A 12,464-nucleotide genomic window follows, 5' to 3' on the forward strand; every position below is an offset into this window, starting at 1 on the left:
AAAGAAAATAGATGCAACTTCTTAGTGTATTCTTAGATAGACATCAAAATTACTTGTTTAATTCTTTAGCAGTACACTGAAAAATGTCATGGCAAATTAAATCAATCCAACAAATATCTTCTCCTACGATATTGGTTCTCTGTGTTCACAGGAGATAGGATCCCTCTGTAGGCAGACTGTATAGCCGCACCCAGGTGCCTTCCTATCCTACCCTCTCCTGAACATTCTTCTCTTTTCCATGCCTGTGAAGTTACCAGCAAGAAGAGAATTGCAGCATCTACACCTCCTCTAAGCTAGAACTTCTTTGAGCAACGGGCTGGGCAGCCCTTCTCATCTATCTTCTCTTCCACCATGAGGATGCCAAGTTTTCAGAGAGAGAGAGAAAAAAAATAAATTCCTCTAGAACAAAAGAATTCAGGAATGCTATCCCCTTCGTTTACAACCAAAGTAGTAAACCTGCCTTTATAAAATCTAGGTTGTTTATTGGGGCCTCAGATAGTGAGTCAAAGACAAAGCGAATCCTCATAAACTTCAAGCTGTTAATTGCCTTTAGGTTTATAGATATCCCCCCAACCCCCTTCCTACTTTTTCCAGTCAGTGAGAACACTTTGTTGAAATTAGAACAAAGATTAATGACATTGCTCTAAGGTGATTCTCTCCTTGGATGTCTTAAATTATTTAATCAAAATTTACAATTGCAATCAAGAAAGAGTAATGACCAAAAAAATGCAGTTTGCAACCTAGAAACCTTCGTCAGGGGAGGTGTAAGAAGATTGGTGAACATACTCTTTCTGCTACAAATCTCACAGACTGCACACTGGTTCCATATAAATTGTCATTGTACTGGCCGGCTTCTATAAACTTGTGCTCTTGGATATCTTTCTCCATTTGTTCTCTGGAAATGACAAAGTGATAGTCTCTGCCATCCACCTCGTAGTCTCGCTTTGGCCTCGTAGTATCTTTAGAAAATAAAAAATAATAAAATTAAGGTGCATTTATACCATAAACTTGCTTTACACCTATATTCTCCACCACATCCTCAACATTGATATGTAGATATATGTAGTAGGAAGAACTATGACATAGTAACAGGTACTGCTCTTACCCTCCCATCATGAGCAACTAAAAAACTGGACAAAATATATGAAATAACTGTTTTCAGGCATCAGACAACAGGAAGTACAGCGCTGTAATCTTTGAGAAAAGAGAAACATAGGAGAGAGGATTCACCCCACCTCTCTGCCTAGAGGCCATTTCCAAATGGACAGTTTAGACATCACTCACTGCTAGAAGACACCGGAGTTCAGTCAGAACCCATGGAGATCCCAGAAAGGCCACATTTTAAAAGGTTACTCTAGACTGACTCTACACCCATCTTCACAAAGTGAAAACCATATCACAAACGGAAGAAGCTGATGTGTCAGTAAATTATCACCTGCCAGAACAAAAACTTAATATTCTGTAAAGGAACATAAAATTCAGACCTCAACATACATAAAATAAGATAATTGCAGTTAACATAGGACTAAAAATCAGCAACTCTAACCACTTCACCTAAATTTTTCGGTAAGAAAAGAAGGGGAAAGCAACCCAGCAAAAGGAATAAAAGCTGTTAAAATATTTTAAATCTTTGACTCACTTATTTTTTTCCTAGAAATACGTTTATAAAAATGATCAAAACTTCAGATACAGATTTATCCTTAAAGATATTCATTATATTATTTTATAAGTAATAATTATAACACAATTACAATGGTATTTTCATTATAATTCATAATAGTGAAAAATAGGAAAAAACCAAAATGTTCATAAAGAATGATTAGTTGTGATATAATACTCATTTGAAATCGTTATATAAAATTTTAAATAAGCAAAAAATACTCAATCACAGGGAAAAATGCATGCATATAAAGAAAGAATAGATGGAAATGTACACAAATATTAACAATGATGTTATCTCTGGGTATTGTGTGGGATTTTGTGTACTTTTAATTTTCTTGTTTAACTTCCTTTTTAGCATTTTCCAAGTTTTGTAAAATGAACACATATTGACTATCATAAAATGATTCTATTAATTTAAAAAAAGAGAAAGAATATACAAGGTGAAAGGAAAAGTGGAAAGAATGCTTGAGTACTTTCTGTTTTATTTCCCTCAAAAGTGGAAGAGCAAACTGGAAGCTGCTGTAAACGACCTGGAGTTTCATTTGCTCCTTCCTATCTGAAGACTTTCTCAGGATATGTTCTATGGCAGGATCTCTTCCCAGAGCCCTTGCTGGGAATTGTTTCAGGAGATACAGCAATCATCCTAGTCTTTTGGTCATGTACTGGACACATACAATTCCTGCTATTCTTATGTATCTCATGCAAAATTTGCAGTACTGGAATGTTAGAGACACTTGAAAGCATAAGTGTTAAAATACGTAGAATGGAAGAGAAATATCTGTTGGTATCAGATGTAAGAGCTCCATTATCTAATAAATTAAAATTTCCTGATGGACCTATCTACATACATAGAAGGTCTGCATACATTTCTGTGTGACAGAGTCAGGGTATAGATGGGATAAATGAGTGGAGAAAGTATGGTAGGGGGTTGGGAGGAGGGAAGGCAGAGCAGTTAGAATCTAATAAGGCTACAATCAGAGGGCCCAGGAAGCCTGATGATTATCTATAATGAGAAGAAAGTAGTTTAAAGTCTGTAATGGCCTAGAGGTCAAATTGAAGTGTTATATATCTTCTTGTCTTCATCCTCCCTAAACCTGGGACTGTCAACATGGGAAAGCCTGTTGGGTTTTGGGATTGACATACGGCCCTAAGTCATCCTGAGAGGATTTTAATATATGGCTTTGTTTCCGATCTCTTCTGTCCTATAAAAAATAATGTTTCAGTGGCATTTCAATCAATCTATAAAAACATACTGATGCCTATCATAAATCCTATGCTGTTTTAAATGGTTGGGGGGGCCACAAAGATTCATCATGCCTTTTAAGGGGCTACAATCAGTTTAGAGAAAACATTATTATTTTTATTAAATACAGAATGACACACAGCAGCATAAATGAAAAGTGTTAGGCAAAGAAATTAAATAAGGCACTCAGCTAATCGGAAATGGTTGGTATTTGAATTACTGGAGAGACTACTGGAGGAAAGGAATTACGTTTTACCATCTCATAAATAATCCAAGCTCTTTTTTTTTTCCCCCTAGAGGAAAGAAACATGACACTTACGAGGCACACAGGAGCCAAATTTATCAGGGAATTCAGATATCAAGTCGTCATTGATCCGATCCTTCATGGGCCCCAGGATAATCACCGGCCGGGTATAGTTTACTGCAGAATGGGAAAGGAAGATGGAGATAAAGAGAAAGACTTAGAAACAACTGCAAAACTGTCCTGCAAGGGTGATTCTTAACTGCCAGACAGTAAGAGCTGCTAAGGGCATTACTTCACTGGATAAATTACTCATATAGCCTTGCACAGGGAAATTGATGTTTAACACTCAGGAGGTTGGCAGTGCCTACTTTCTGGAATCTACTAGCAGGGAAAGGCAACTGCAGTATCTGTCAATGAAAAGAAACATTTGGAGGAGTTTTGCTTACTCTCTGGCTCTGCCTACATAATGTCAAAACAACTGAATTTAGTCAACTGAGTGGGAGAAGAAAGAATCCAAATCAGCTGTTCAGCTATTGTTTAGACATGACTATAAAAAGTAATTGTTAGTAGTAATAACATCTTATGTTTTCATGATTTCTTTTCCCCAGATCAAAATACTCTCTATACTTTGATATGGTGTCTATATTTCCTTGTGTCTGGGATTAGAAGGAACCTGAAAGTTCACGGTGTACAACTCCCCATCTGATGCTTGAATTCTTTCTGCAATATCCTTGTCAATAGCAATTAGCCTCTGTATGAATGCCTCCAAGAAAAAGCAGCAGCTTACAGATAGCCTATATCTTAGGCAGATCTGCTAGAAAGGCCTTCTCAATACTGAGCTGACATCAGTCTCTCTGGAGACTTTATTCACCAGTCTCATAGCTAGTGCTCTTTAGGTAATTTGAATGTGCTCCTTCCCATTGAGGACCACTCATCTGGAGGGCTGCATCCTTCTCTTAGGAGCTATTACTGCCCATACTCAGCAGGGAAGTTGTTCGTTTGGTGATAGGGTGAGAGAGACAGAGAGAGAGAGAGAGAGAGAGAGAGAGAGAGAGAGAGAGAGAGAGACAGAGAGAGAGAGAGAGAGAGAAGGGTATGGTCTCAAGACAACGGAGTATTAAGCAGAGTTTATTCTCCTTAGTTCTTCACTCTTTCCCTCCTTCAATGATGTCACCTATTTATGTCCCAGAAATCAGGAATGAAAGTGTGCTGGGAAACTTACTTTCCTGCCTTGTAACAGGCTCATAGGAAAGAATGAGGTCTTCTTGTCCTCCTGAGAAGAGAAGAAAAGAAAACCACAGTGAACTAACAATCAGTCATACATTACAGAGACAAGCCCTGCTCTGAAACACAGGAAACAGACACAGCTCAGGGTTAATTCTCCTTGCTCTTTCTCCTTGAGCCATTCAAAAATCCCTTCATCCTTGCAAAACTCTTTAGTACTATTTCAGTATCAGATTTTCACAGTCATAACTCTAAGTAATAACTGGTCGCTAGCTATTTGCTGCAGGGCAATGACCTGTGAGACTGATTTCTGTCTGGCATTGAGAATGGAATGCCATGGCCTCTACACCAAGCATTACTACTTAAAAGGAAGCCATTTAGTTCAAGGAAAGGGTCCAGTTCAATAGTTGGCTGCTACATAATCAGAATTGCTGTAACTTTTATTTCGTCTTCTATTTTATTTCCCCAAGAAGCACACTGTTCAAAAGCAAGTATATGCTTATTTAATTTATGATATAAAAACTTCATCAGGACACTCAGGGTTTTACTCTAATATTAATTCATCAGGAAAATGCTGTGGGTCAATTAATGAAGATCAAAAATTGAGGAGTGTCCTACATCATTCGTTATAATTGCTGCTAAACCATGCCTTGACACTTCAGATAAAGAACTAAGGAAGACACAGTAGTAAAATGTCGGTCCCTCCAATGTCATTTGCTACAAGACTTCTGATTCAGGGTGGACCTCAAGTCAACAAATAACCATAGAAAGTAAATTGGTTTTTGGTATTTATTTTTTCAATCATCTATTTTATACAATTGATGAATTAATTGGTCAGAGGATTAGTTTAATTTCAGCTGCAAACCCGGAAGTGTCTGCATTTTTATTTGCATTGACTAACCTTTGGAGTGGCAATAGGTTAGGGGTGTTGAAAAGAACTTTCTGTCTACTAGAAGAGATAGTGGAGCAGGAGTAGAATATGAGGTAACTTCTGAAACCAAAGGGCAATTCACCTTTGCTGTATATCCTCACTGCCCACCCCTGAAGCACATTCATAGTTTATCAATGCCAGGTTCTCTTCCTTCAATAGCCACAGCACCAGGGAAAGGAGAGGTAATTTCGTAAGAAGAGTTAATATCATTGACTGTTTTGATAATGACTGATTTGGGAAAATTAAGCAATATGTGGGTATAGCTGTGAAGTCAGATGACTTCCTTGGAGGCTGGGTAGCTGGAATGGGATGAGGGTAGGAGTGTCTTACTTTTTCAAGTGTGAGAAATGGCCCCAGGCTGAAGTCATATCTTACCTCAGCCTCAAGGAGGGCTTGGGCTCAGAATGGCGCCACCACGGCAAGCTACTTCCTAAGGGTACAGAGAATGGACCTTGATGCTCCTCCTAAGTGGTATCTACGCATGGCCACCCCAGAAGTGTTCAGGGGACTCTCCCATATTGGTCAGGGGTTTGGTCAGTGAGGAGTCAGATTCATTATTTTCTGTACTCAAGAAAAGAATGATTCCCTTTGAATAAACTACTGAAATGTACAGAGCCTAGGCCAAAAAACATGAAGGTGATTGATTACTAACCCCCAGTTATTTAAAGCCTGAGCTATGTAGAGGGTATAAGCATTCAAGGTTTTATTTTAGTATTATTTCATCAGGAAAATGCTGTGGGTCAATTAAAGAAGTGTATAAATTCTTGGGGAAAAAGTATAGTTTTAATGATAGAAGCATGGTAGACTAATATTGCAATTTTAGACTATAACTTTACGGGGACATCTTCAACAATTAATGTGCAAGGGAAGAATCCTGACCATGGGATATCAAAAGTTTTAAATGTCAGGTAACTCTTGGACTTCATGATTAGGCTGGGAGCTTCATAAAGGTAAAGACTGAGTTTCATTCATCACCGTGTCTCCAGTGCCCCATTGAGTGCTTAACATAAAGATATCAACAAATTTGCATTCTGATTTAAGTCATGGGAAACAGGATGAGCAATTAGGCCAAAGGTAGGTTCTACTTTGTGTTTCTGTCAATATGGTCATTTAATTTTGGAAAGCATGGTTTTCTCTAAATAAATAGAGCACACCATGTTCCCATAAAAATCTCTTCCCAATGGCTTTGCAAATCATTCTGATGGAACGTTCTAAAGGCAAATCTTTAATAAGATATTTGATGTCAGCATATATGATTGTGATTCAGGAAACTAGGACAAAGCATAGCTTTGATTAATTTTGTTCAAGAGTTCTCTATCTGTCTATCCATTGCTTCTTGGTTTACTTCTCTAATGAAAGGCACTGGTTCTGGTTCAGAGCAGTAGTGTTGGTAGACAGCAATGGCAGCATCCCTTATGTCTGGGCCACCCCAATTCTCAAGACCTTGTGGCAATCAGGTACTGTGTAATACCCAGGAAGCCTGTGGGGAAACCCGTGGAGGTGGGTATGACATAATTGCTGTGAATTCAGCATCTTAAACTAATTTTTACTTCCATGTCCAAGAATGAAAAGCCCTATGGGCAGTGGGGAAGAGACAAAGGAGAAGAGAAAAAGCCACTGTGATGAAGGAGAGAAAAATCCTGTCTTTATGGCAATTTGCAGGCCTTGAGGGTCTTTCACACTCACTGGCTTTTATTTTTCACAGCCATTGCTTGAGGTAGGTACTCTGATGATCCCCATTTTACAGATGAAGAAGCTGAGGCTCAGAGATGTTAATGAGCCTTGATTCCTCAGCTAGTAAGTAGTGGAGTCAAGATTTAATATCACACCTTTTTCAATTCTTGTGGAGTATATTGCACTGTCTTGAAACAGTGAGAGAAGCAGAATTCTCTGTGAGGCAGGGTGGGTGGGTGTTGAGGTAAAGCTTACAAATGAACAAAAAATTGAAATGAGAGATAGGGGCTGAAACCAGGTCAGGGTTATTAAGAGGCCATCAGGTGCTCTGCCTCTAAACACAAGTTCTCTCTCTCTCTCTCTCTGTCTCTCTCTTTCTTTCTTTTTATTGCTGCTGTGTCATCCCCATAAAATAGTCATCCTTAAGTGTTTTTCTATTTTCTACTCAGGAGGGGTTGGCACTTCGAAATAACAGCTGAAAAAAGGTACAAACTATTTCTTGGTTTTGTTCTGGCAACTGCATGGCTGAAAGTGGGAGAGCAGCACAGAGCTGTGTGTGGATGTCTGCAGCTGCCAGAGGCTTGGCAGAGGGTTTTGTCACAGTCTCCACAAAACACTATGTGTTTAAACTGGAAGCCAGTCACAATGAGAGACCCTAGTATGCCTTCATGCTAGACAAAAGCAAATTGTTGTTCTTTAGGAATTCCTGGAAACTAGAAAAGAGAGATGATGGAGAGAAGACCAGTGCCAGTACATTTAATGCTCAAAATTTAGTTTTTAATGCCTGCATATGATGATTTTTAAGAACTAATTAGGTTCTTAGAGCCATAGAATGTTAGTGCTAAGAAAGGGCTTAGGGTTCATGTGCTTCATAGATGGCAAGTGCGTTCCACACACCGTTACTCTCTATGACCTTGACAGCCATCACAAACTGATCATTGCCGGGACTACTGCTAAGCCTCAACATGGCCTTAGGATACTTTTCATTACAACTCTTCAGGCAGCTATTGCCAATTGGTTAGAGTTTCAACCTTGATTAAAATTTATTTGCCATTTCTGTTTTAATTCAAGCTACTCATTTTACATAGGAGAGAACTGAGTCTCAAAGACTTTGAGTAATTTCTTTAAGGTCATACAGTAAATTAATGGCAAATTGTCTCCATAGGATGTTGAGAAGATGAACTTAATATACATACAGTCCTTAAAATCAGACTTGGTACATAATGTTATATAAATATTGCTGTTTGCATTAACTTTATAGGTAGTATGAAATGGTCGAAAGTTACTACGTAAAATGTCAAGAGGCTTGGATTACAAACTACAGGGAAGAGTGAAAAATGAATGGGATTCAGAATTAAGAGGTCTTGGTTGGATTTGCAGTGCTACTACTTTAATAAGGTAGGCAGCCTCTTGGAGCTTCAGCTTCCTCATATGGAAAGGGGGTATTAATGTAAAACATGTCTAATAGTTTTGTTGCAGAAATTAAATGAGATAATAGATGTAATGAAAAACTGCTTTAAAAAGACTAAAGGAGTAAAGACATCTAAGGGCAATAGTTGAGAACAATAGAGTAAGGTGAAGAATATGTACCATTTTCACTGACTTCAGTGGAGAAGTTTTGGGTCTCCCAATCTCAACACCTTAGTTTCACTCAGATCAGTTCTTCAAGATCCTTGTTTTGAAAATCCTACTTAACTGATGAGCACTAATGGGTTGGAAGGATAATTATCAGCTTGCACACATTCATGATGATGTAAAGAGCTTTACTGAGCTTTGAGGAAGGCATGTCTTCAGTTTTAGAAGCTTGCATAGTCCTCATTACACTTGCCTAGTATTTACCACCTCCTAATACAAGGGCAATTGTAAGGTGTGATACAGAACAGCCAAAAATACAAGGCTGAATTTTACTACTTTATTGTCAGAAACCTAGAATTAGTCCACAATTAAGATAGTTTTGAGGTGGTATTTTGCACAATTAGACAATGTACATTTTATCAACTGCAATTTTAGCTGGTGTTAAATGTAGTTGGAAAACCTATTTTATAATGCTTGAGATGATGCAGAAAGATCTGAACTATTTACTAGAAATTGATGTTTGTGTGTATCTGTGTGTGTGTGGCATACCTCAGGAAACATATAAGACTTTCAAGTAAGGTTGCAACAATAAGGTGTAACTCCAGGATACAGTGTGAATGGGGACTCTGGATTGTGAAACACAATGGCCTAGGTCTTTGTTTCAAACTCTGAATTATTATTATTATTATTTAGCCATTTTGTCCCCAGAGTGGATATGGAATAGTAAAGTATAACAGTGAAATACAACACCTGGATATTGGTGAAAAGAGGGTTTTTTTTTTTTTTTTTGGTATTTGTTTATACTATTTTTAGTCATAATTACAGCAAAAGCCAGGAATTCACTAGAAAAATGTAGCCTATTTTGACTTCAAAGTTGGTACCTTCTGGAAAATATATTTGTTCCAAACCTCTGTGTCTTTTGTCGTGGCAATGCTCTTTCTGAGAAGTCCTTCCTTATCTTGTCTAGCTAGTAAGTTCCTCAACTTTCCAAAGCTCAGCTCAAAGCTACTTCCTCTCTGAAACTACCTCTTATGCTCCCACTATTCTTGAACCAGACATCTATCTTAGTACCTGTCACATTTTGTGCACTTTTTAATTTATTTATACATCTCTCCCACTATTATGTGTGCTTAGATCTAGAGTTAGTTGATATTCACAATGGGTCTAATGGTATCCAGGGGACCTCACGTATAGTAGGTACCAAATGAATAAATAAACATTCCTCTGGAATTCTTCATATTTCCATTCTGGAGGAATAAATGTCATTTTTCTCCTCTGAGCTGTGATAAAGACTCTTCTTACTTTTGTTCATTTGTAAAGAAACCAAACTGAGTGGCTGACCTTCTATAACCTTGGATGAAACTCAAGCCAATAGAGATGATTAGATTCCATATTTGCCTTACTAATGTCATAGAATCCAGTTCCAACTCTTCTCTTTTCTCACAGATAATTGGAGATGTCTGCAAGTGTTTCCTTTATTCATTCGACAAACATTTATGTGCAACTAGTATTTGAGAGTAAAAATAATTAGTGATGTCATCTTGGAACATCACTGCAAAAATCTGTCAAAGAGTTGAAAGTCTTGGGCCAGTTTTTATAACTTAATAATTCTGGGAAAAATATTCCCACCTCTGAAACAGAGAAGAGAAGCCTTTAAAATATTCTATAAAAATGTGATTTTTATAAGAAAAGGTAGTTCTTGTATAGTATATATTTTCCATTAAAAGAATTGAAAGATAAAGCATGATGCTTTCTCTTTCTGTACCTGTGTCAACCGGGTGGAAGCCCAACACTTGAAAATTGAAAACTTAATATCAAGGAAACTACTGTCATTGGTCTTCCTGGAACCCAAAAAAATAAGTTATGTTTTTCTACATACTAAATTGAGGGCAGCTTAGGTGTTATTAACACAAGCTTTGGTCAATTCTTCTTGGCCTAGTTTCTTGGTTTAAAATAAAATGAAAAAGGGGGGAGGCAAATTTTGTCTCAAATTAGGATAACAATAAAATTATAAAAGTATAAAGAATGTAAAAATGTTGTCATGTTACCGTGTTGACAACAAGAACCTTTTGAATTCTTCCATCAGCAAGAATTGATGGAATTTCTTCTATCAATAAGACTTTCATCAGTAAGAAAATTAGGTGGTTCTTATACCAGTCTAATAATGTTTGATTAATCAAGTATATCTCATCACAATTTTTTTTTCATTTTATTCCTTTGTCTACATCATCTTCCTCCTCCAAGCCTACCTCCATCTGCCATCTTTCCTTTTTTGTGCTTCCTCTCCTACTTGCCGCCCCTCTGATTTTCCAAAGCCTCTCTCAAAATCCAAATTAAGTGTTGTACCACTATTTGGCCTTCCACCTCAAAAAGGCATAGTTTTGTAAAGTAGCATGCTATAATCAGGGGGAAAACCTCAAACAATTCTAGTTTTCAATTAATACAATACTCATTCAAACAAAAGACAATACCAATTTCTGCCTTAGTATCTGTGGGTCACATGTATTAGGCCTGCTTTTTGGGTACCATTTCACTAAGGAATATAAATTAATCTTACAGAAATTGTAAGAATCCCAGTAAAAATATGTACCTATGTTAGTCACCAAAAACCAGTAAGTAAGTAGGTGGTAAGAAACCATGAGGACTGATCAAAAGGATATGATTGGTGTTTGGTGGATATTTTCATACACTAAGCAAATGGCTTGAGGTGACCAAACAAAGACCAGAAATAACTTTTAAATAGTTACCTACCTTTTCAGCTAAGTTTTCTGATCTAAGAAGACTTGGTCACATCAAAAAAATTAAGTTCCTTCAACATTAGAGGATGAAACTCTTCCATCAGTTCCCCAATGATCAAAAAAGTAAAGTCAGAAATGTTATAGTATTCTACCTTAAATGATTAATCAAAGAGAAAGTGATGTAAAAGATTCACACCTGATTTTAAAGGAACACTTAATTTATAAATGTTTTTCCTATGAAGGGGAGCCAAGAACAGAAAGGAAATGGCAAAATAAGAAGGAAAACAATACCATGATGATTTTTCCACCCTCCTGCTGAGAGTTTCAATTATTTTGGGGGTTACAATGTAAAAATCCACCACGTTGAACTTTTTACACACCTTCTCTGTGACAATTGAATCACTGAGTCACAACCAACTGGGGTTGTAATTGTTTATTAGCAAGACCACTACTGCTTGCACAAATCACATAAGGGTCCACTGATGGCTCTAGTGTCTTTTTTATCTTTCCACATCCAGTGATTTCATTTCAAGCCATTTGCTTTGAATACAGATGATAAAAGGTAGCAATTGAAAAACAACAACAGAAATCTGAAATGACCACCACAGGCAATGGGGCAATTGCAAAGAAAAGGACCGCAAACCAAAGCAGTAACTTACGGTAGCTACTTTCGCTATCGCTGGCATTAGAAGAAACATGTTCTGCAAGAACAGCACAGCAAATTAAAGAGATACCAAGCATTGAAGAGCAGCCAGAACTGAAAGGAATACACTCATGCAAGGCTACTAGAAATGTGAGCGAAAGGCAAGTAAAAGCCGCGGAGGAGGCTGCATTAAGAAAACTCAGATAAGATAAAGAAGATGAAAACTTTATCTCCATTTTACAGGAACCCGCTGCTTGATTGCTGTTTCTTCTTTTTAGCAAATGAAGAAAGTATCTTTAATTACAAAAAATGCATAACGTCAACTTAGGCGATTAGAAAAATACTATGACCCATTAATATACCTCTGACTTTCAAGATTTATGTGACAGTGACTAGCATGTCTTGACAGAATGTTTTCTTGACTATAAATTCAGGCGCTTCTGGTGTGTGGGCACTGTTTTCTTGCAGAGTTTTTTATTTCTCCATTTTAGCCTTTAAGCATTTTGCTGGAATGCTGCAATTCAAATTGC

At 37.4% G+C, this 12,464-nt stretch overlaps 1 protein-coding gene across 27 annotated transcripts in view; it reads right to left on the reverse strand.

Annotated features, from left to right (window-relative positions):
• Window positions 1–12,464, reverse strand: part of DLG2 (discs large MAGUK scaffold protein 2) — a 2,222,296-nt gene that overhangs the window by 13,388 nt on the left and 2,196,444 nt on the right. For 26 of the 27 annotated variants that reach the window (XM_008020354.3, XM_008020348.3, XM_073019919.1 and 23 more), the window contains 3 exons: window positions 4,372–4,422; window positions 3,225–3,326; window positions 787–959 (listed from right to left, as the gene is read on the reverse strand). In XM_008020354.3, the coding sequence (XP_008018545.1) occupies window positions 787–959; window positions 3,225–3,326; window positions 4,372–4,422 (326 nt within the window). Of the gene's footprint in view, window positions 1–786; window positions 960–3,224; window positions 3,327–4,371; window positions 4,423–11,950; window positions 11,993–12,464 lie in introns of all 27 variants that reach the window. The other variant, XM_008020345.3, reaches the window with a different exon arrangement.

This window comes from Chlorocebus sabaeus, chromosome 1 (assembly GCF_047675955.1).
Source record: "Chlorocebus sabaeus isolate Y175 chromosome 1, mChlSab1.0.hap1, whole genome shotgun sequence".
In the NCBI taxonomy this organism is placed as follows: domain Eukaryota; kingdom Metazoa; phylum Chordata; class Mammalia; order Primates; family Cercopithecidae; genus Chlorocebus; species Chlorocebus sabaeus.